The sequence below is a fragment of the Clinocottus analis genome, unplaced genomic scaffold, assembly GCF_023055335.1.
Source record: "Clinocottus analis isolate CAN_PGR_092001 unplaced genomic scaffold, fCliAna1.0.p SCAF_9, whole genome shotgun sequence".
In the NCBI taxonomy this organism is placed as follows: domain Eukaryota; kingdom Metazoa; phylum Chordata; class Actinopteri; order Perciformes; family Cottidae; genus Clinocottus; species Clinocottus analis.
In genome coordinates, this window is record NW_027176251.1 from 7,042,956 (window position 1) to 7,068,411 (window position 25,456).

Consider the following 25,456-nt stretch of genomic DNA (forward strand, 5'->3'; position numbering starts at 1 on the left):
AGATTTATATTAGAGCGAGAAAGTGTGTGTGTATGGTGTTGCCCAAGCCATTGGAAATGCTGGGGTGTCCAGCGAGGTTATTTTTGGATCAGTGACAGCGTGTCAATGGCTGCAGATGCGTCGCAAAGAAAGGCTCTGAGATACCAGCAGACCCTGGTAGGTCTTTACCAAATCTTATTTTACCTTCCTTCTGTCCTTTTGAAATGTATTTTGCTTCCGCTCGTTTCATCCCCCTCCACCTGCTTCTCCCTCATCTCCCCATCTGCCCACCTGTCACCTGGTCTTTTCCAGCCATCCTTTGCTGTTCCTCATTGTCTCTCACTGTCTCTCTGACTATTTCTCGCCTACCTTTTCAATCCTTTTCTGAAACGACTAACTCTTCCTCTTTTGTTTCCTTCTGCATGCTGAATCTTTTCTTTTCCACCAGCAGCATTCTGGTTCATCCATTGTGCTTCTCTTCTACGTTGCATACACTTCTCTTGAATCAATACTTCTCTGTTTCCTCCTCCCACGTTTTCTTTATTTCTTGAACAAGATTCATGCAAATTCATGTCAACTTTATTTGTACAGCCCTTAAACGCATTCACAGTCTCTGCTGGCGTTTACCTCCCACGCTGTAACACTGAGATGAATGTGGTGATGAACGGATTTTAATATTCATTTTGATTTCACATTTTTTATTTTTGTATTGCCAAGACTCCTTCCTTTCTTCTTTGTGACGGCATCTATCTTCTATCTGTTTGCCCCCTTCAAGCTGGAGCCTTACAAATGTCACTGCTGTTTTCCTATGTTGGTGGATATAAATACCTATATAGAGGAAACCTGAGCACACAGGTTAGATGTACATGTTCAGATGAAGACATGTCACTATATCCTCTGGTTCATCTGCTTAAATGCTCGCCCAGAAAGAAGGCCATTGCTCCCAAGAGCGTCATGTCTTCATTGACTTTCTTTTATCCAATCACACCCGGTCTGTGGACATAAACGACTCGCAGCGTGGGATCTTTTTCAGCAATTGATTTGAAGCATTGTGCTGTTGTCTGTTGATTTTAAAGGTCATTTTCTTTGAATGTGAAATATAAGTCGATACAACGACAGATAGATGAGCATCTGAGGTTAGAGCAGCTGGAGTGTGTTTTCATCTGTTGGAGCAGCCTCACAAAGTGTCGCTCCTCTTTTCCTCCTCCTATGAGACGATAGACGATTGCCCAAAGCAAACATCTAACTCTCTTGTGAGTCCCCTTAGGTGTCATCAGGTCGGATATAAATAGGAAAACTCAATTAATTACACTTTCTACAGGCTTAATGTCACACTGAGAAGACACATCTCTCAAGTGTGAAAGCTATGATGGTGTGTGTGTGTGTGTGTGTGTGTGTGTGTGTGTGTGTGTGTGTGTGAGAGAGAGAGAGAGAGTGAGAGTGAGAGTGTGTGTGTGTGTGTGTGTGTGTGTGTGTGTGTGTGAGAGAGAGAGAGAGAGAGAGAGAGAGAGAGAGAGAGAGAGAGTGTGTGTGTGTGAGAGAGAGAGAGAGAGAGAGAGAGAGAGAGAGAGAGAGAGAGAGAGAGAGAGAGAGAGAGAGAGAGAGAGAGAGAGAGAGAGAGAGAGAGAGAGAGAGAGAGAGAGAGTGTGTGTGTGAGAGAGAGTGGAAGTTAGAGCCTTGAAGGATTGGAGGAGTTTATATATGTAGAGCTGGTAATAGATCATGTAAATATGATTTATTTATTGACAAGCAGCAGGATTAGGCTGAGTATATTTCAGATTGGGGGTTTAGACGGCTAAGTCCTCACAGATGCACACTGGTGCTGTGAGGTTACAATAGTCTGTTTTCAGTGTTCCCAGTGTGTGTAGGGAGTTTAAATCTGGGTTATGTTGAAGGTGTTTTAGATTTGTATGTACATATGATTGTATTGTACATTTAAACAGTTTCAGTTTAAAAGACCCTGCTTGAAACTGAAAGGAAGTCCTTTGAGGTTTTAGCTTTTAATGTAATTTTAATGGATTGCACAATTACATGTGCTTGTTTAAATACATAAATGAGAAAATTATGAAAATACTTCATGCTTCCTTTTTTTTTTGCAGGCCTATAATATCCTTATAATTTTCGGGATAGTCGCCAGGAAAATTCCATTTAATTCCTTACTATTTATAGAGAAAATAGGAAATCCACTGCAGGCATGATGTGTTTTTGTAGGCCAACCCCAGAGGTTAGCACCTCAAGGTTCCCTCAACAAAAAGCTCAATTTGGATTATTGCAGAAAATAAGCTCTGTAACAAACCCAAGTTTATAATACTTACAATTATGTTAGGCTAACTTAAGCCTATAAACGCTGAAAGAGAATGTAAAGCTGGAGTATAGTTGACATTTCTGATTAGCCAAAATCTTCATTCTCCATCTGTGTTGAATTGTTTTTTTGTCTGCCGGACCGGCTGCGCACCGACTGAAAGACGATTACACCGGTTATTGTAATCATTCCTTTTGAAGAGTATCAAGTTTGGTCAACATGTTGTGTTATCCAAAAAATGATTTAATGCCGTGTTTTTAAAGTTATGTTAATTACTTCCACGTTGCACAGCTGTTGTCGACCCTTGACCTTAACAAAGAGGAAGAACCCTTTTTCTTGTGCCACTCTGACTATCTGTGTGTGTGTGTGTGTGTGTGTGTGTGTGTGTGTGTGTACATGTGTGGTATTCCGGTTGTGTGTTACATTTTAGGATAAATGGATAAAGGCTGGCTAAAAAGGAGGTTGTGTGAGGTGATGGGTCTCAATCTGTGAGAACGTCAACAGCAGAGAAATAGATCTCATAAGTCTCAAATGTTACAGGCTACTAAAAGGGATAACGTTCACCTGCCAAATGTCTTGCAGACTGGAATGACTGGGATGTGGACGATCAAGCCATTAAATTTCATATAATATTGCGGTCACTTGATGTGTTTTTTGAATTACAGTGGTGGCTCAAATGTTATAAATTAAACTATTTGTAGACAAGTCACATCAGTAGTTAAGAGATAAAACGCCATGTTAACGTGGTGAAACGGTGTCAATAAGGTGCCGTTGTTGTTGTGTAAAGGTTAAAGCAGCTCGCCATCCGTCTGAACGACAGGCCTCCTGCTACAGATGGGCTAAGAGAGAGACAAACAGCGTGAGAGAGCGAGAGGTGTGTCAGTGAACATTGGGTCACAGTGCTGCTAAATTTATCCACGAGTAAGGTTTCACCTCAGGGGTGGGGGTTGGATGGATGGGGACACGGGCTGGTGAGAGGGAAAGTTTCAGGGGGAAAAGTGAGGGAGAAAAGGTGAACGGTTGCACTCAAGGGTTCAGTCGTAGGTGAGGCGGAGAAGAAAGTACAAGACGATCTGTTTGTGGCATCCAAGGAAAGAAACGTCTGATTTCTAATGTGTATTTGTAGCTTACAGATTTGTGCAATCGGAAAAACAAACAAAACAATCGGAAAAACAAACAAAACAAAATTCTGAATATAAATAAAGGTTTCATTCCCGAAAAGGACCTCAATGCTCCGCTGACATTAGGACATACACTTACAATTGGTGAAGTGCAATTAGTTTGTTGTGTTGTCTCTAAATGGCCTCAAAGTGTTTTTCTGGCTCTTAAACCTGTTTCTGTCCAACACATTGAACTGCAAATTGTTTTTACTTAATTGAGATTGAACAGAGCCTTGTACATTTTGAATTCAGCTAATATGGATGTGTTGAATGTGTTTGAAAAGTGACTGCAAAATATTTGTACGTTGTATTGAAACTCAGATTGGATTGTAAATGTGAAAAGAAAATATAATGTTGGGGCCACATAAGAATAATGTGATAATTAAAAACTGATGACATTTAGAGCGCCCTGGTGGTATCGGGGTTTAAGGTGCTGATTTGTAACGGAGCTTTTTACATCAGCCATTTTGTAATGAGCAGGTGTAATTAATAACAATATTGATGGCTGCATTGCACTTTGCCCTGCCGGTTTCAAGGCCCTGACGTTGTGCATACCGGCTCACAGGCTTTTTTAGTGGGACAGTGAAATGGAACAGAGCGGCCATAGGAAAGCTGTAAGGAGAAAAGTTAAATAACTGGATTATTTTAAGTCAGGTCTGTTCCACTTACGAGCTGAAAAGAACTGAAACCTGCATCCATCATCCCTCTTCTATCTGCTCAGATCATTAATACGTATGAGGAGTGTATCCCATCATAGGAAAACCTCCTGTACAGATGCCGGTTTATTGCTGGTAAAGTAAGACATGTTTGCACTCAATTTACCTTTAAAGTGTTGAAATCTAACTTTGGGCTTCAAGCCGTCAGCTGCCCTCCACGTTCTGGGCCAATGTTAAAATGTTAAAGTAATCAATTCCTTTACAAGCAGAATTAAACTAAACACTAAACTCAACTCTGTGAAGTCTGATGTTTTCACGAGTAAGAAGAAGAAAGTATTTTTTATCAAACCCCTTGGAGAAATTGGTTTCTGCATTTAACCCATCCTTAGTAAATAAAGAGCAGTGTGGCCGGGGAACAACTGGTGGTTCAGTGTCTTGCTCAAGGGCAATAAGACATGCAAACTATGAAGAGATCAGGGATCGAACCGGCTACCTTGTGGGTTCAGAACGACCACTCTCCCCGTGAGCTACAGCTGCCCCAAAGATGCAGTAAGATGCAAACAGCAAGAGCAGTCTGGTCCCCAAAGACCCAGAGACCACGTGAGAACTATACTGGGTCACAACAGAACAGTCGCTGACCCATTTTAGGTCCCACAGTTGGAGAAGTTGACGTAATAAGAGTAGAGCCGATTATACCAGCTGAAACCGGCTTATCAATATTTGTCTCTTTTGGCATTCAAGCTGCATTTTCATGTGTCTTAGTTCAAGGCTTATAAATTGTCTTTTTATGCACTGTTTCAAGTAAGTTTAATGACTAAAATATATTGTCTTTCACAGTGAAATGTATTGTTCAACTGTAAAGTATCTTGACTCAACATATATTTTTTGCCACAACTTGAACTCTGGATTAACCACATTTGATCAATCACTGCCAACATTGTCCTCTTTAGTAAAGCATGGTGTCTATGTTGAAAGTATACAGTGCAGCATTATCCACCCTATCCCACACAATGTTAATAATGTTAAGGGCTCCACTCAGTCAGCACGTATTATTTTCATAAGTTAAGCTTGTTTCCTTCCTGCCTCGTATCATTTATGATCCGGCTAAAGGAATCTGCTGAACCGGCCTGACTGACAATATACCCCTCTAAATTAAAAGCTGCTGAAAATGTATCGTCAGGCCTCGAGTGTTTGTATTAACCTCTACGGCTTTTTTCCACTCTCTCCGAATGTGTGTGTGCTGCATTGGCCATACCTGTCAGTCACTGGCCTCCATACTGTACTGAGGCAGGTAGCAGGTACAGTCTCTGTCACAAAGACGGGAAATGTCAGATGTAAGACAAAGATATCCAGAGAGGGAGTTGCAGTATATTAACGACGCACAAGAATGTGAGCAACAACCTGCGGGAGGAGCGGTGGAAAAGATGAGGGAGCGGATCAATACTTTTGAAACTGTTCTCAATGTTGATCAATTTCTGGTAAGGTGTATCATCTTGAATATTGACGTGTTTTTTTAACCTAAAGTTAGAACGTCTTTTCCAAGGACAGATCTATTCATGAATTGGATAAGAGGTAGAGGAAATACACTTTAGTTTAGTTTAGTCTCTTATTTGTTATATTGACTTTCAATTGAAAATGTTCTGTTGTGAGATTTCTTATAAACCAGCTTTACAGGACAAAAGTGCCTCCCCAGTTTTGTTTTCCCCTGGATTACTTGGTGTGAATATGAACTGCGGGCTCATACATAACACATTTTGCAGTTTGGTTTATTTTTCTCTTTTGGCCTCGCCAACATGCTGCAATTAGAACATGACAGCTTGAACAGTGTTTGGATGAGCCATGCTAATGTTATTGTGCTGGTTAATTAGTGTATGCATATGGAGACATGTGTGTGTTGTGTGGGACAGAGGGTGTGCGTGTGTGTGCGTGCGTGCGTGTGTGCGTGCGTGCATGCGTGCGTGTGTGTGTGTGTGTGTGTGTGTCGGGGATGTGGGGTGTAATCTCATGATCTATCTGTCAGTGTGCAGGTCAGATTTTATCATTAACCTTGTGCTGTGGAACAGGGCTATATTGTTGTAAGGCCTCACCACACACTCACATACACACACTCACACACAAACATTAATTTAGTTCACTCATAAACACACAAAAACCAACTTAGCATGCTTAAGAACCTGCACCAACACACAGATATTTATGAATATTCAATACTGGCTCTCTCGTGAGGGACGCAGGAATGTGCGATTATTTTTTTAATTAACTCTCAATGTCACACTGCCCTTCAACCTCGGCATCTATTAGCAGCTCCCACTAACTAAAGCTCTCTCTCTCTCTCTCTCTCTCTCTCTCTCTCTCTCTCTCTCTCTCTCTCTCTCTCTCTCTCTCTCTCTCTCTCTCTCTCTTCCCCTCCCCCCGTGCTAGCCCCTCTCTGTTTTTGTTTGCACTTGAAGAGCCTCTTGAAGTACTTGTGTTTTACAGTAGCATTAACTTGTTGAAACCAGCTCATGAAGGGCAGATCTATAAATGAATTCAAAGCTCTTGACGGCGCCGCAAGCATAATCTAAGACGGGCTTTGTGTTCCTAACAAAGCCAATGGAAGAATGGTTTACATTTCTACATTTTCTTCATCCCGAGAGACTTCCAGTAAGAACAACCTTAAAGCTTGATATCTTACAGTAGAGCACAATAAACTAATATTAAGGGGCGTGAGAGCTGTGCAGTAACTAAATACTTTCATGTGTCCATGGAGACTAAAAAGTGCAGGAAAAAAAGAAACACGGGGGTGTAAGTGGGAATCCTGCTGAGAGTAAATTGGTGTGACTTGAGGAGGAAGAGGAGTAGGGAGAGTGTGATCGAGCCTCTGTCGGACTCTTGAGTGGGAAGGTCATTCCACAATGAAGCGTCAAACAGCGGCAGCAATGATGTAACACGAATATGCAAGGATGGTGGGAAATGTTGGTTACTGATGTCACTGGACACTCAAGGTTGCACGGTGACATGAATGTAAACACGAGGTTGAGCGATGAAGGCAGAAAAGTCACCCGACATGAATCAATCACACGCTTAATGTCTCTCTCACGCTGTCAGCCATTTGTCTTTTTTTTCTCTCTCTCTTCAAATTTATTTCCTTTTCGACAATTCAGTGGCAATACATCAGGGCCGCAGATTAGTTTGATTGTAGCAAGAAATTGCGAGTTCAAAAGCAAAAAAAAAATCCATCCCATTGTAGAAACTGTAGTTAGTAAATATTTGCCATAATTTCTTGATAATATGACATAAATTAGTAATGAATTGGTACACTAGCTGGCTGTTATTTTCAGCAAATCAATGTATGTATATATGCACTACAAAAATGACTACTGATGGTCATTTTAAGTATTTGGTGAATAGGTTTTGTAATTTATAATTTGTATTCTACTTACAGTTGTTGGTTAGCTAGTTAATGTGTTTTCATTACAAATAAATATTTATTATAACATAAGGACAATAGGTTCATACTAATAACCAATGCTATACTCTTGCCAGACAAGTATTACAATCAGTTAAATGAATGCAAAAACAAAATCAGAGAGGCTGCTCTTCAGCAGCATTTTAAAGAACACACGGTTGAAACCAGAACGAGCTGTGACCTTGTGCTCGTCTGTTTTGTTGCGGTGGGACAATTGGGAGCAGTGCACAGGTTCCTGTTGCTCTCGTCCCTGGTTTCGGAGGAGTCTGGTGCCAGCGCCTGTTTGATGATGTGATGGATTAGTGCTTTGGTGTTAATGTGTAGACTGGTGGTGCTGAGGCAGTCTGCAGTGCAGGACAGCCGGCAGAACAGGAGCAGAGCTGCTGCCGCATCATGCTCAAGACAACTGATGAGGAACAGGTAACGACCTGAAGACCAAAGGCTTCATCTGGTCCGATGGTGGACGGGGATTTCTTGTTATTCTCTTATGGAGTTAATGACACAGTCCAGTGTTCTCCTGTCATTTCTCTTGAGTCACAAGCTCCTTCAGGGGATCTGTTCACGTGTGTTAATTTACTTTAAAGTTGTGTTGATGGGTTCTTTGCACACATTAGAGCGGAATAGATGGAATAGACACGCTAACGGGTATTCTGCACATTAAATGTAGTGTTATATTGCTAGAACGTTTACTCAAATAGGATTATATCAAAATTATTTCCTGGATGAATAATTTATAGTACATTTAATTCTGGGTGTGTTGTTTTTCAGAGGTTTAACATTCATGGATTCCATATAATAAGGGATTGGAACTTTGTTATATTATTATACGTTGTTTGCATATAATGCTCTATGTGTCTTTACACATGGTAAACCAATTTTTTGTAACTTTTTAACAAACTATTATTTCAATTTGTAAGGAATATCAAAGGGCTGGCAGTGAACATATTTGGGCAAGTGATGAGTTTTCTATCCCAAAAATAGATGCTTAACTGACTTTACATGCTTCACTGCTGCGATCTAAACTTTTTCCACGCCGTTGTGTGTTGCTCTAGTAGCAGACCCCATTATTATATAATTCAATCATGAACAGTTTGTGGTTTGTAGTGAGGTCTAAAATAACTTTGACAATTGAGGGGCATCAAATATTTTCAAGAGCCTCTCGCAGTGTAACAGCTGGCCACCTGCTATGTGGTGTATTAATATTAAACTACTATATCCTCTACTTGCTCATGTGGTAGTGCCTCATGTCTTAGTGGTCTGCTTGTGTAAAGCAGGTTGTGTGCAGAAAATCTCAACAAAAGAAAGTTTGCACTAACTTGTTTGTGTTGTGTTGTATATGAATATTATCAATTCAGATGAGATTGTAGATTTTTGTTGCACCTTTATTTTATTATTGCTGGATTATGAGCAGCCATCTGAGCTTTCGTGTTGGTCCTCTGGTCCTGGGCCTCCTGGTTGGATGTGCCAGCTCTCCTTTCCTGTGTGAACATGAGACAGTAATGTGTGGCAGTCAGCCCTGCTTATGATTTAGCTTCTTGCTCTGCTGTGTGGTGGGATGCATGTGATCTATACGTTTTGGATGCACACCTTACCTGCACCTGGAGCTGCAGTATTTTACCGCTTCCGTGGTTTACAAGATGTTGTGTTTTCTGACCACATGTGTATGGTTGTGTGTGTGTGGTTGTAGAAAGTGTAGGGGAAGATGTGGAATGCCCTCTCTTCCAGGGGCGCTTCCTCTGGCTCCTGTCCAGCCCCTGCCTCCTCTCAGGGAGGGGTTTTTCCGATCTCTATGCCCATTTTTTCTATTTCTGTCAGCCAGGGTATTCAGGTTGGTGTGTATCCCTTACACACACGCCGCACATTCCCCATCTCTTTCTCGTTATCTCAAGACTCTTCACACTGGATCTAGTTTTCTTCTTCTCTCAAGTCTCACTTTTCACAGGTATTTCTCCTTCTCCTAACTCTTCGCTTCCCTGCTCCCCCTCTTCCTTATGTCTTGCATTTTGTTTTCCTTCTCTGCCACCCTGAGACACGTGATGTGTTTCTGCTGCATGCGTCATGTTGTGATTGTCGGTGTCCCCCTGGTTTCAGCTGTATGGTGAGTACAGGGAGCAGCTAGGAAGCTTTGCCAGACGGGAGGCTGCCCGTCTGCTGACAGAGAGACAATGTAGGAGACAGGCGGGGGAGAACCCCACCGGCCGAACAGGGCACGGGCAGCGACATCATCATCCTCATCACCCTGTGTCCCTGGAGTCGTACCACAGCCACGCCTCCTCCACCAAGAAGCCTCGTCCTTACTCAAAATGCCAAGGTGACCCTCAGGAATGAGTTATTCTGTTCAAACGCACTCATTCAAACGCTTTACAAAAGGTTTTCTGTAACGAGGCAAACTGTGGTAATCGTTTCCACGGCTATGACACCACATGCAATAACCAGGAAACAAACTGAAATCAGTCAGATATTAATTATAATGTTGTTGAAGTACTGGCTGCTCACTTTAAATTCTAATCTTTTATTACACTATATTTTAGAGAAAGCTGTATTCATTTGATGGCTTCAGTTACTCGTTAATTTGCACATGAGGATATAAAAAATATGATGCACTTTTACAGTTTAATAAGGCTGCCACACAGATCATCAGATAGTCAGTCAGGATTCAAAAACACATTTTACATTTAGAAATAAATAATAAATTAATAAATAATTGCATAACACAACTATTTGGGTTTTCCATATTGTATTCTTTTGGACATTTCATTCCCCAACATGCAGCGCTGAATGCTGATTTAAAACTTTCTCCCGCTTGAAGGATTACATTTCTCCTAGAAAAATACTGAATGCTTAAAGTGTATCCTTTTATCTAATTTGAATGTTGACACTGTAGAAAGGAACTAGCTTTGAGCATGAGTTTTTGCTGTTGTTAGTTAAAAGCTGGACCTAATATTTATTTTAGGTTAATTTAACTTGCTGTTCATGCTATTTTGTTTCCCAGATGATCCATAATTGCATGATAAAGGTCCCTTATTATCTTAGGTGTGACCATTTTATACTATTTTTATACCTGCACCAAATCAGACAGCATTTATTTATAAGTTGTCATATTGTTTTCTATGATAATATACATTTAATGCTCTTTTATCAGTACATTTTTATATATTATTTACCATAAGCATTATCTTTTATATGTTGTTTGTTATATATTATTTCAGACTTAGGTCTCAATCTCAGTTTTCTGATCCAATAGTTCCTCTCGTTCCGCTTTCAGTGAACTAGCCAATGTTTTTGTGTTTTAAGAGGGAAATGTGCACATCTATTTGTAAATGTCAAACAAACACACAACCATTGAGATCACTCAACGTTGACATTGCATGTTATGATGAGCTATTGCATCATCACTAAAGCCATAATCACACTGACTGAATCCCAGTGTTACAACAACTAATTGTCAGTATTTAATCAAGATAAATGGATTTGAGGTGAATCCTTCATTTGTTCTCTCTGTCCCAGATTGTTTCGCTCGTGTGCGGCGGTACATAGTGACCAAGTTGGGGGAGGACTGGATATTTCTGGTTCTTCTGGGACTGACTATGGCTCTGGTCAGCTGGAGTATGGACTACGCCAGCGCCAAGAGCCTGCAAGGTGCACCGGCCAAAGCCAGAGAGCTGATTCCTCTCAATCTGCAGTTTAATAACACAAGACAACAAATAATAACACAACACTTTGTCTGTAACTATTCCATTTGTACTCATGTGTTTTCTCTTTCTGTCTCAGCTTATAAGTGGATGCACATGGAGCTAAAGGGCAATGTGCCACTTCAGTACCTGGCCTGGGTTACCTATCCCATGATCCTCGTCATGTTCGCCTCGCTCTTTTGTCACCTGGTCTCCCCGCAGGCCATCGGTAAGCTCTCCATCACCTGTCAGCCTCTCTTATCCTCTCCCAGCACCTGTTTATTTCTTCTCTTTGCTTTATTTTGTTGGTTTTCCTGTTGTGGGAGAGTGGTACTCTTTCTTTAGTCTGCTTCTCTGTTGCTTTGTTTACAGGCTCTGGCATTCCTGAGCTGAAGACCATCCTGAGAGGTGTAGTGCTGAAGGAGTATCTGACCCTCAAAGCCTTCGTAGCTAAAGTCGTCGGGCTGACTGCTTGCTTAGGCAGTGGGATGCCAGTAGGCAAAGAGGTAAACAACCCCCCTTTTTATATCTGATCTCCGTATTTATCATTATTCATTGAGCCAGCATCATTAACATCAACCCCCTTCATCTCTGTTTCTCTTTCTGCATCGCTCTATCTGCTCTTTCTCCACGCTCGGACTGTAATAAATCATCTTCTGTCATGTTTTTCTTCTCCTTCTCTCCCTCCTCTCATGGGATTGAAGCGAGTTTTTTTCTCAGCAAAAGAGCACATTCATTTTCCCCATTACAGTAGCAGAGTAACTGTCACATGCAGCAATTACACAGTGATGTATCTGTTCTCATACAACATGTCCCAGTTTAGACTCCATGTTTTACAGACAATAGTCGGTGTTTGTGGATGTAAACTTACGTGTCACTCGTCTGTGTCATGACGTGTCACCCTCAGGGTCCATTCGTCCACATCGCCAGTATCTGTGCCGCAGTGCTGAGTCAATTCATGTCCATCTTCTCTGGAGTCTACGAGGTAAGCCGAGGCCCTGACCAAAACTCGCTGACCACGGTTAATGCACTTAATAAAGGTGTGAAATGTAGTTTTTCCATCATAACTTGCTTTGTTGATTTAGTTGGTATGATTACAGGGTTCCCACTGGCCCTTAAGTTCTTATTAATTTTTGAGACCATGCGCAAGGTTTGATGAAGTCTGTTAGTCGGTTGAAATATCTTAGCTGTTGGATGGACTGTCCTGCTGACGTTAGCCGTTAGTTCAAGCACCAATGTGCCTCTGTACTGCCTCACAGAGAAGAGATGGTAGGCTCGACTCTTCTTACTGACTCAAGTTTGTACGAGTCACTCACAATGACAGTTTTCAAGTCACTAGAGTCACAGACTCAGTCACCTAGTGGTGAAAGTTAGCGGAGCATTGAACTCCAGCAGGGAGAGCGAGTATGCTGGTGCTTTTCTCACAACAGGGCTAGTATAGCAACAGATAGGAGGGGAGAAGGTGAGTGAACATGTTATTGGAGGTGAGGACTCGTGACTCTTAAGTCAGGAAAAAGAATTGCGTTGTTTTAAACAATTTACTCCTCATGACTTGCACATCAGCGTGGTTGCAGACTCTCGTTTTGAAAATGATTGGATGACTTTGGAAATATTCTAGATAGTTCTTGTGTTCCACTTTTTTAAATATATATATATATATATATATATATATATATATATATATATATATATATATATATATATATAGACTCTGCAGTCTTCACGTTCGCCAATTTTGAGTCCATGAAGTTCATTAAAAGATCCTTGGCTAGGATGTTGACGAGAAAGTGGGAACCCTGTGACTGTTGACCTCTTCCATCTGTCTCTCTCCCACCCAGCTCGTGTCCTCCCCTCCCTGTTTCTCTTGTGTCTATGTTTTCGCTCGCCCCTTCGCACCTCGTCTGTGTTTGCGTCTCACTGTATTAATAGTGGGATGGTAATGTCTGGCATGTGTATTAACAGTGACCTCCCATATCCCTGTCTCCCTCTTCCCCTACTCTCTCTATCTCCTCGTCCCCCCTGCTTTCCCATTCATCCCTGCCTGTCTGTGACCCTTAACCTCAGAATGGCACCCATAACCAGGACCTGTTGGTGTGTGCGAGTGCCGTGGGAGTGGCCACGTGTTTCGCAGCCCCTGTGGGAGGCAAGTGCCCCCCCCACCCCCACCCCCACCCGTCTTGACCTGCTCAGGTCTTCGGTCCATTTCGTCCTCCTGAAATAATATCGAAACGACAAATGTGAAAGTTACATCTGCATTATTCAGTGATGAATAAAACTGGATGAATATTCAAACATGCAGATTTACCTGTCAATATGTAGCTGATGGAAGAGTTCAATATTTTGGGAAATCCACTTTTTCGCTGACCTCCTAAGAGTGAAATAAAATGATTGACTATCCCCTTAACACTGGCCTCAGAGCAGTTTCTGGCATCCGGATGAATTGAAAGTGAATTGAATTGAAAGTTTTTTAGCAACAAGTGAGCCTCGAATAATACATTTATTTCTGCCATCAGGCCTGTTCTGCATCCCAACCCCGTCGTGGTTAAATAATAAAATGTAAATACATATTGAGCAAAAACGATTTCAGTTGAAAGATACTCTCTGACTTGAATTGTGATTTTAGGAAGTTACACAGAACGTCTAAATAGTTAAAGGAAATATTTAATGTCTACTACCAATGATTTTCGGTCTGCAATCAGTTTGAGGGATCTGTTTTTAAGGACGATGTGACCCGTGTTTTTCCTGATTGCGTAATTGCTCCTCCAAGTCTTGATTTCTCCGCTTGCCGTGTTCATTTCTGCTTTATATTCTCTTGATGTGCTTCTTTTTCTTGTCTTCATAACTTAAAAAAAATCACACTCGGGTGAACAATATTTATTCACTTTATTCCATTTTGCTTACTTTCGGTCAACCCCCCCTGTGGTTCCCTGTCCTGTTCGTCCAAATTGATCTTTTATTCTCTCTATCTCCAACTCACTCTCCTGTCTTTCTGTCTACGCTCTCATCTCACGCCTTTCATTGCTCATTGTCTCTCTCAACTCTTTATTTCCCTCCTTGTTTTCTCCCTCTTTGTTTTCTGTGTCAGTAGAACCCTTATGGTTACACAGATATGCTGACTGTTGGCTGTGCCGTGGGGGTGGGCTGCTGCTTCGGCACTCCACTTGGAGGTACTGTACAACCTGCACACGGCCTCATACAACAAAACCTCCCGTCAAACATCTCCTTATACTGGGTACTATACTGAGACTGTACTTTTTGAGAATCAACTGAAATGAGTCAGTGCTTACAGAACAATCACCAACCATAGGCAGAGCATCTTACATTAATGCCTAAAAGGTGTATTTCCCTTCTATAATGGGACAATCATAGCAGGTGAGGCGAACTAAGCTATTTCTTTTTTTTTCACAACAGATTTATCTTTAAGTAATGTTTTAAATCAATAGTGCCAAAAATGTGCTCTCTGTGTGTGTGTGTGAGAGTGTGAGTGTGAGTGGCTGCTGTCTGTGACTGATGTGTGTATTTGGTTCTGTTACAGTGTGTATTCACTCCCTGTGGTTCTCCTGTTGTGTATAATTACACCCTCAGCTTCAAGTCTTTTTGGACTAATTTTCCTTATTTAACTCATGTCCTCTTGTCCTCTCTCTCTCTCTCTCTCTCTCTCTCTCTCTCTCTCTCTCTCTCTCTCTCTCGCTCTCTCTCTCTCCTCACCACCACCAGGGGTGTTGTTCAGTATTGAGGTCACGTCTACCTACTTTGCAGTGAGGAATTACTGGCGGGGATATTTTGCCGCCACATTCAGCGCCTTTATATTCAGGGTGCTCTCTGTTTGGAACAAGGATGCTGGTGAGAAGCACACACACACACGCACACACACACACACACGCACACACACACACACACACACACACACACACACACACACACACACACACACACACACACACACTTTACATAAACACATGCTGTTGAAGACTGCTGAACTGGCATTTTATGGAAAGTAGCTAAATATGACAGCTAAGTAATATTTGCTAAATTATTCAAGTCCTCGCCTACGGTTTATTCACCAGCACCATAGAGTTAAACTTGCATCCAAATCCCTGCACCCTAATCTCTGCCTTTATTACTTTATTATGTCAACGTATACCAGTTTATAAGACTACTTTCTGTCTTACTCTATATTCAAACAAATTCACAACTCTCACAATCATATAAGCTCACAGTCCCATCTGTAAAACACGTGTTATCTCACTGCTGGTGAACTTAGTGGATCATTTAGTAGCTAAAGAGACATATATTTCCCTCCCATGTCAAATTTAATGGTGATAATATTGTGTTCACAGCTTGCGGGTTTAAAGTCCTACAAAACATCCTCTGCTCTGACATTATGAATTTAATATTTTTTCTAAAAGTATATATGTTTATTTTCTGTTCATGATGTTCGTTTGATGTTTATACTCTTTTCTTTGTTACATTTGTTTTTCTCTCAGTCACAATCACAGCTCTCTTCAAAACTAACTTCCGGATGGATTTCCCTTTTGATCTGCAGGAGCTGCCTGCATTTGCAATAATAGGGTGAATACAAATGTGTGTGTGTGTGTGTGTGTGTGTGTGTGTGTGTGTGTGTGTGTGTGTGTGTGTGTGTGTGTGTGTGTGTGTGTGTGTGTGTGTGTGTGTGTGTGTGTGTGTGTGTGTGTGTGTGTGTGTGTGTGTGTGTGTGTGTGCAATGATATTGTATGTCTCCACTTTTTTAAATAGATGTGCCCTTAAATGTTTCTTGTGCAGGAGGAGTAAGAACAAGTTTGGTTCCCATGTTTTAGGATCTCGTGTGGTTTCCTGGGGGCGTTCTTCGTCTATCTGAACAGACAGGTGGTTCTCTTCATGAGGAGACCGACAGCGCTCACACGCTTCCTCACCAAACAGTGAGATCCCAACACACACACACGCACACACACACACACACACACACACACACACACACACACACACACACACTCACTCTTATGGCCATGTACCCATAAAGTCAAACCATTTGTGCATTCAAATCCAATTCCTCTTAATGTGACTCAGCGCTGTCTCCGAACTCATCAGTCTCACAACACTGGGCAGGACAGAAGCACAGCCTTAACAACCTTTCAGCCAGTTATTCCCTCAATGTGGAGATTCACTTATACTCTGAGACTCAACAGTCAGGGAACGTTAGTCTCCACCATTGGAAAGAGGCGAGCAGCAGCGCCAGGAGAGCCATACAATCAGTGGTGGTTACACACTCGTACTGAGTTATTTCTGTTCCAAGCGTCACATAAGTTGCCATGTTGTTGTTGTCTAAGAATACATTCCTGTTAATGACTGTTTGTGTGTTTGTGTGTGCGTGCACGTCCAGTCGGTTGATCTATCCAGGTGCAGTGACACTGATCATCGCCACCTTAACTTTTCCACCTGGATTTGGACAGTTTATGGCTGGAGAGGTGAGATTGACTCAATCTCACGCTCTCCGACTTCTTTTTGATGTGTGTTTATTAATAGTTATGGTCAGTGGGGCCTAGATTGTGTGGTTTACTTATGTTGTACGATTTATAGAAGCCGTAATGATGTGATTTAATGAGCAACTTAAAGGGGAACTCCACCACTGATTAACAACTCAAATACAAGAAGCCCAGTTTTACTTTTTAATGAGATTTAATTGACCAACTGAATATAAGCAACCTGAATACTGGCCACATGTATTTTCCATATGTGAACCCTGAATGAACCGCTCAAATTAGCTGCTCGGTTGCTCATAAGATTCAAATCTGTAGAGCTGCTTTTCCTTCCATAGCTGCATCCTCTTTTTTAATCAGTCAATATACTTATTTACAGTAGATATTCTATTTTGTTGGGATTAGTTTGTCTTTTCTTTGGGCAACTATTCAGATTTTTGATAAGGTATCTGAGGGTTCCTAATGTACATGCCGGACGACTTAACCATGACATTAAGAGGATATAATAAGTGTTTGAATATACTTTGTCATGTCTGCCTTTCCCCTGATGAAGCCTTTGTGGGGGTTAAAGGTGCATTTTTTCAGTTTTGATAAAGTTTTGTTTCTGTATGTCTGTCCTGTCTGGCAGCTGATGCCCAGAGAGTGTATCAACTCCCTGTTTGATAACTTCACCTGGACCAAAATCTCAGGATCTGTGGCTCCGCCCGGCCTGGGTCGCTCCTCAGCATGGCTTCATCCTCATGTCAGCGTCTTTGTCATCCTCCTCCTCTTCTGCGTCATGAAGGTATAGCTCCCTCTTGCTGTGTACAGGACTTGTGTTATATATATACACATATATATACATATATATACATATATAAAATAGTTTTAACTTTGTGATTCTGTTTCGGCTTAGAAGGCCCTGATATGTGTGTGTGTGTGTGTGTGTGTGTGTGTGTGTGTGTGTGTGTGCGTGCGTTTGTGTGTGTGCGTGTGTGTGTGAGTGTAAAACCTATGGGACTGGTCTTGAGCCGTCCTTGATCCGTTTTTTGTGTTGTAGTTTTGGATGTCAGCACTTTCCACCACGATGCCCATCCCCTCCGGTGCTTTTATGCCAGTGTTCATATTAGGTAAGAGGATTGTAATGTGAGTGTCTCCTGCTGAGTTTCAGTTCAATTTGTTTTTACCAGCGTGTCTCATCACTCTCCTCAAGGAGCTGCTTTCGGCCGCCTCGTGGGGGAGATCATGGCCACTCTTTTCCCAAATGGAATCCTGTTTGATGGGATAGTCTACCGTATCCTGCCGGGAGGTTACGCCGTCATTGGTCAGTCTACTAACCCTAGTGCTGTGCTCAGGCTCCCATTGGGACTTATAGGAGAGACTTAAAGAAGACTATTATTTGAGAACATTTGATGAACCACTGACTTTTTTGCTTTCATGTGAATGTAGCAGCAGTTTATAAACACCATTATAGTTTCACCATTTTCACTTGACTTTGTAGCACCTGTGGTTAAAACGAGGCCTTGTTTACTTTAGAATGATCTTAAGTGTAATCCTACCCAAAAACATTTTAATTCCTGCAAATTAAACCTTTAAAGTGATTGGAATTATCAAATTAAATGACGCACTGCTGTAACCTAGCTCTATGTGTTTCACTGCACAAGTGAATGGATTTCTTAAATGCAGGCTTTTATGACACATTTTAACCCAGATATGCGGAGGGACAGGCTCCAGTCCCCCCAACGCTCCACAGGATAAGCAGGTTGTAAAATAGAGGGATGTGATAGATAAAAATGTCTATTAGATAGATATTTTTACTACTTTACTCTTTTATTTCTGCCTACCAAGGACTCCCAACATTGTTGAACTCTTCTTATTTTACAATATTATAAGTAACTTTAAGGCCAAAGTGGATGTGGTCAGGTACAGATACAGAAGAATCAGATGGAGGAATGACAATAGAGGAATGGCTTTCTCAAATATCCTGTCTTTTGCTCTCTACCAGGTGCGGCAGCGATGACGGGAGCCGTCACACACACGGTTTCCACGGCAGTAATCTGCTTTGAGCTGACGGGTCAAATCTCGCACATCCTGCCGATGATGGTGGCTGTCATCCTAGCAAACATGGTGGCCCAGGGTCTGCAGCCTTCTCTCTACGACTCCATCATCCAGGTGAAGAAGCTGCCTTACCTGCCTGAGCTGGCCCTCGGGCACATCAGGTAAAGCTAAAACTGCGAGAAAACTTACTTGGGTTTTTACGTTTTCCATGCAGCTGTCATTGTAGAACAAAAGGTGTTTATTGTAGTGTCTCTGCATCCTCAGCAAGTATAACATATTTGTGGAGGACATCATGGTGCGCAAAGTTAAGTTCCTATCTTCTCATGCCACCTATCGGGAACTGAACCATCTGCTCGAGACCACGACTCTGAAAACCATCCCCCTGGTCGACTCTAAAGGTGACTTACATATCATACTGGGCCTTAAGTCTTCTATCGCAATAATTCTTAGTGGGTAAGAAATTGTTTGATATTTTGGGAAATGTTCTTATTTATTAATACCATGCTCTATCAGCAACACGAACTCTCAGTGATTTACACGTTATAGGGACTCCAGGAAATCACTGTTCTCTGGCATGAGGCAGGAACTTATTGAAAAAACACATTTTGTCATTTTGTAATTTACATTCTTGTCCGGATTTAATAAACTTGGTGTATTGTTCGTTATGCCAAGTTAAAATTCACAATTTTGCAAGTCAAATCGCTGTACTGTTTACTCTACACAACTTACTGTCTTGTAATCAGGAGTCTTAAATCCAACGTGGTTTTCACACTGCATGACTGACGGTCACACATTTCACACAAATCCCTCCCTGGAGTCCCTGATGAGTATGTTTGTCCTCCAAACAACATTTCTTCACAAAAACACATGTGAGAAATGACACCATACTAATAGCATGCACATAGTCATCATGCTTGTTAATGTTGTCATTGGCACACATTCAAACAGAATAGCTGAGACAAGTCTATATTATTCATCTATTTTCCTCGAGGAAACAAGGACTTTGGTACTTGTTGCAAAATGCATCTCATAGCACACACAGTTGCAGTGTCGGTAGACTCCCTGACAGGTCCAGATATTTGGCACACTTAATATCTGGGATTACATCTGCGTCTTTGAACGCTTCACACGTAGTGAGCCGTTTCCAGTATTTATGCTCAGCTAAACTCTGCTGTTTGTAGCTTCTTATTGAGCCTTTAGAATATAATATCAATCTTCTCATTGAACTCCCAACAATAAAACAACTAAGTGTACCCACCCAAAATGCTGAACTCCTCCTTTAACACTTCTCTCTGTAGAGTCCATGATTCTTCTGGGCTCCATCGAGAGGACGGAGCTTCAAGCCGTCTTTGACTGGTGGCTCTCACCGGAGAGGCGAGTCTTTGAAAGAGGTCAGATCTCACCAGGCCAGGGCTCCAAAGTCAGCTGGGAGTCCTTCGCTTTTGTAGACGAGGATGGCGGAGAGGAGAGCACAGACAAGGTGGAGAAAACAAACCACAGGTTAACTTAATTAGTGTTTTGTTTTTTTTAAAGATGTCTTTACCAGCCATGTTGTCTGCAGGTGCCTCCAGTACAGGACGAATGTAACGGGCCCATCCCGTCCCCCAGAGCTCAGGAGCCCTCCACCAACCACACAGGTTCAGGTAACACAGCAGTTCTACTATACATGAAAACCAGTCCACCCATCAAATGTCGCTTCCTCTCTAGTCTGACATGTGTTGCCATCCCATATCCTCAGACAAGCGCACACTGCCATCTGTCAGGACGGCCCTTCAGAGACTCTTCTCCTCCACATCTTTGTTAGGCCAGACTGAAACTGAGGTAAAATTAATCTCACATTACTCATTAGTTTTTCCCCTGAAGTTCAAAGGAGCAGCGCATCACTTATCTGCTGTCAAGTTGGCAGCGACGGCTCAGACGGGTATTATCAGTCCAACATGGCACCTGGAGCCAACCTGGCTTAGGGATGGGAGAGGCATGACATGATGCGTGCATGAAGGAGTTGACATGCTGTACAGTGGGTGATGCTTATCGTCACCTGTGTAGCGTTTCATACTGACTGCCCATCAATCTGTTCCTCTTTGCTCAGGGTGCCACGCCCACTTCGCAGACAGACGGCATGTCTCCAGTGGAGGTACTGTACGTTATTTATTCACCATGCACACGGCCAACTATGAGACAAATGAATGATTAGAAACTCTGTATTCTTTGAGTCCATCTTTCTGCCTTGTGATTGGCTGATGCAGATCAAAACCTGGGAAGAGGAGGAGCTAGATAAGCCCATCGATACTGAGCAGATGCGTATTGACCCCTCCCCGTTTCAGCTTGTGGAAAGAACGTCTCTGCACAAGGTGACCACAGCAACACCTGGGTGACATGTTTTTATGTGTAAAAATAATGTACAGACACTGATGCAGTTTACGTTATTGGAAATGTTTCTAAATTAGTGAAACAAAGCACGAGTTGTGAATGTTGTCTGCGATTAAAAACGTGGCATCAACCCTTTAATTTGTTACTCCAACTGATTCCTTGATTATATTTCATTATTTCACAACCCAACAACGCAGCCCCCTTGGGTTGAATCCTTGCTTAGAGGTGCTAATAGGTTTGTGGTACCTTTAGATAGCTGTATCCCCTTTTTCAAGTCTTTATGCTCAAGCTAACTTTCTCCTGGGTGTAGTTTCATATTAAGCATACAGGCATGACATCTATCTCTCTACAAAATGGCAAACTATTCTTTTGGAACACAAGTTAATTTTCACTTTTATAGTCATTTGTTTTTATTCTTTAACAAATAAATACATAGATATGAATTTACTGAATTGTTATATTTTCAAATATTGGTATCCAAAATTCTGTCTCCAGTAAGTCATCCAATTCATGTAGGTGGGATACTACATTGCTGGAGTGTTTTGTTTATGTCCATATGACCATGAAGCTTTGAATCTTGAATTTCATGCTTTGATTCATGCTATATTCCAGTATTTATTTCCTTTTTAACCTGTGAAACGAATTATTTTCAAGGAACCGTGCAGCCATGCAAGCAGAACACTGTCACGCTGAAACACATTTAACAGTGACTGGATCATGTCCTCCTCTCATTACTCAGACCCACACTCTGTTCTCCCTGCTGGGTCTCAGCCATGCCTATGTCACCAGTATTGGAAAGCTGGTGGGTGTTGTGGCACTGAAAGAGGTAAAGTCCTGTTTTGTCTTCATGTGCGTGTTTTTGTCGCCTCTCTTGGTTTGATACTGTAATGCGGCACGACAGCGAGCTGTGATGATCTCATGTTGTGGGCAGTTGTTCTGTCACTGGGCGCATCATGTTTTACGCTCTGATTCATGCGGTTATTCTATTAACTGCCTTCAACTCATCTCCCCGGACGTTTGCTTCAGTGACGCCCAGTTGACATGTTTTTTTTTTTTTGCTTTATGCGTTTCAACCTCTTTCTCTCTCACAGCTGCAGAAAGCTATAGAAGGCTCAACTCGCAGTGGGGTGAGGCTTCGTCCGCCTCTGGCCAGCTTCAGAGACGCTAGCAGGAAAACCAAGAAGCACCAACCTCCCTCATCCACCCCTTCCTCCCCCACTCGGGACAAAGACATGTGGGGGGAAGGGAGCAGGAGGGAGGGAGAGGGAGGGAGGAAGGACTCCAAGGAGGATTCCAGAGGAAAGGCGTCATCTTCCAGGGGAGCTCCTGGGTGTGACACTTCTCCCTCCTCTCCCAGCAGCGTGAGGAGCACCAGTGGCTGTTCTGCGCCCACAAGAGGAGCTGACTGTGATTCACAGGAGCCGGCGTCCCCTTCTACCTCCTCCCCTACCTCACCTTCACCTCCTGCCTCGCCTGTGTCACCAACCAGCCCTGTCTTCACACTATCCTCCCTGCAGGAGGACAGGGAGAGCGAGGAGTCAGATGAGCCCATATAGACTGGGTTAAGAGAGAAGATTTTCCCCTTCATTTCACTCCTTTCCCCCCAGAGACAGAGCGGCTGTCTGAATGGAGGAGTCGGGCTCATCTGCAGACCCTCAGACATTCAGCTCTCAGAGAGCAGGACGAGCGAGTGCACATGAAGCTCCTGAAACCTGTAGTACAGGATTTTTTTTCTACTCTTACCATTTCACTCTCAAAATCTCAGGTGCTTTCCTGTGTCTTTCGAACTGCAGACGGACAAACCTGTTCAGTCGCACATATCACGAATGTTTAATGTCCATTCATATCTTGAATATTTTGAATGTAGCTCTATGTCAAATTTCAGTGTCTGATAATTTCATTAACTTTTAATCAAACATTAACTGACAGCAATGAATTGTATGAAAATGCAATGATATTGGTGACTTAATTAATTTGACCTAGAGGTCAAATAGATCATGCATTCAAAGTTTACCGATTAAGGTTCATTTTAAATTATAACTTAAATTTATCAGCTATTTTCTGTATGGTAAATACTTTAATCATTATTACCAATCTGTAATTTTTCAAAATAATAAATGTTAAAGTTGTCTACGAGCTTATTTTAGTTATCTATAACAATAAAAAAAAAAGTCCATTAGTAGAAAAACAGTCTTGGTAATAACTCTGTGAGGCACAGCGCTCATGATTTAAGCTAAATGCTGAAGTCAGATGGGTTTTAATTCAGCGTAACTAATATAGTTTACCGTGTTAGCATGCTAATATTTGCTAATACGCACTAATTACAACATACAGGTGAGGCAGATGGGTTTTGTGAGTCGCACCCTCCTCATCATGCATGTCAATTTTAAACAGACCCAACTAAATGACCTAAACTACATAGTGGCCAATCAAGTACATGCAAGCGCACATTCCAGGTTTTTGTACAATTGTATCATGAACGCTGTATTAGCTCACAATCACTGAGACAAAAGATTAGCAACCAGCATCTGATAAGCCATTATATTCACTCATGTGTTACTCTAACTGGCATTCCTGGGTAGCATTTCATATCTCTCCTGTGCGTGAAGCAACCACCTCTTGTGTGGTTTTAATGCAGGGCTCTTTTCAGTCAGAACACTTTGTCATTAATAATTTATGAAAGGTTAGGAGATTACCGAAGTGATTACAATTCATCTTCAAGGAGACATGTGAACACAAAATGTTATGATAATCCGTTCAATAGATGTTGAGATATTCTAATGACAGAAACCACCCTCTCGGGCCTTCAAGCATCCAGGCTTAAAAAGAGAATATCTTTGAGCATATGCACATGTTTGTGCTGTGAAGGTCAACAGTGTGTTTCAGTCTCTGATTTATATGTGATCTTGAACAAAAAAGCAGTTTGTCCCACAGAGGAGGCCTGTCTCAAAAATGTGTCATTAATATTCCCCTGGCATGAAATCCCTGATAAGGACTGGAGAGAAATGTGTTTGGAAAAGCATGGCAGGCTGGATTATACCGCTGCCACTTCCTTGGTGACTGCTGTTGTCTGAGAAGCACCAACGAGCTGGCCGGAGTCACCGGCTGCCCCCAAAAGTGGTTAAAAAAGACAGTTCCTATGTGCGAAGGCACTAGAGAGAGAGAGAGAGTATCTATTATTTACACCCTGGAAAAGATGTCCACACATGAGCACAATAAATGCCATTTGTTGGTTTGTTTATTTGCTCTTTCCCTACCAGAGGAAAAGAAGAGAAGACGGGTAAAGAAGCTGGAGGGGGTGTAGGAGATTCTGTCGTGCAGGAGAAAGGAAGAGAAACAGGAAGAAACAGAGAGTTGTTGACAGAGGAGGAGAGAGAGGGGGAACCACGTGAAAGAACCATCCTGTGACAACCGTCCAACAAGCATGCATAGGTGTGAGTGTACACTGGTACCACAAGTCACTCTGCCCATTTTCAAACAAATAAATCCAGTTTTATACAGACTTTTACAGAAGCCATCCAATTTTTTGCAGGATTTTTTACAGCGGTTACTTTTTTTTGCACACATTTCCAATTTATATGTATATGTTACACGGCCGATTGCCTCAATCCCCTTTGGTTGATGTGAAAACTTGTTATTTTTCTCTTTTTTTTTTCAGGCAGTGATTCTTCCAACAAGACAGCTTACTGTACACTGACAGACATACATACAGACAGACACAAATATAGAGAACAGATACAAAGAGATAGAAAGAGAGAGAAGGAGAAAGGCAGAGGACAAGAAGCAGCTTTTGAGCGCCATGCCTGCAGACAAGTTACTGTAACTCTTGGAAGATGGCAGTAGAATTATACAAAAAGAAGAACTCAATTGCAAACCAGTCGGTTGACAAAGATGTGATCAGAAAACCTTAACATCCACGGAAATATATTTGGCTTCTTGTTTTTAGTTTATTCATTCATTGAGATTTTGTAAAACAAAAAAAGTGGGAAAAGCAATAAAACAACCCAAATTGAAGCAGTGTCTTTTCATCAAGGCATGTTTCCTTCTTTCTTTCTTTTTTGCGAATAATAACCAAACTCAAGTTGCAGTTGTCACCAAAACTGAGTCATAAAGAAAAATATACTGCTCCTAAAGATTGGTATCTACAAATTAAAGACTGTACAAGCTGTCCCACTATTTTTCCCCACCAAGTAATTGTTTAATAAATAAATGAATACGTGCCACTGTGTAAAGATGTTCTGTTTGCAGGTTTGAGCCCTCCTGTTTTCCTTCCACTAAACAGGGATTCTTGAAATAAAATGACGATAGATTTGTTAATAATTGAGGGCTCCCAAACTATCCATCTTGAACCTCTTA

General features: G+C 41.8%; 1 protein-coding gene across 1 annotated transcript; it reads left to right on the plus strand.

The window, feature by feature from the left end:
• Positions 1-24: 24 nt before the first annotated feature.
• clcn1b (chloride channel, voltage-sensitive 1b) lies at positions 25-25,341 on the plus strand. Its single transcript, XM_068570645.1, has 23 exons — positions 25-156; positions 9,637-9,856; positions 11,053-11,184; positions 11,317-11,445; positions 11,589-11,722; positions 12,124-12,201; positions 14,305-14,383; positions 14,934-15,059; positions 15,704-15,788; positions 16,034-16,135; positions 16,597-16,681; positions 17,322-17,477; positions 17,733-17,802; positions 17,886-17,996; positions 18,678-18,891; positions 18,995-19,128; positions 20,029-20,210; positions 20,292-20,373; positions 20,469-20,551; positions 20,820-20,864; positions 20,977-21,081; positions 21,840-21,926; positions 22,192-25,341. The coding sequence occupies exons 1-23, from the start codon at positions 106-108 to the stop codon at positions 22,654-22,656; spliced, it is 2,955 nt and encodes a 984-aa protein (XP_068426746.1). The 5' UTR covers positions 25-105; the 3' UTR covers positions 22,657-25,341.
• Positions 25,342-25,456: the final 115 nt, after the last annotated feature.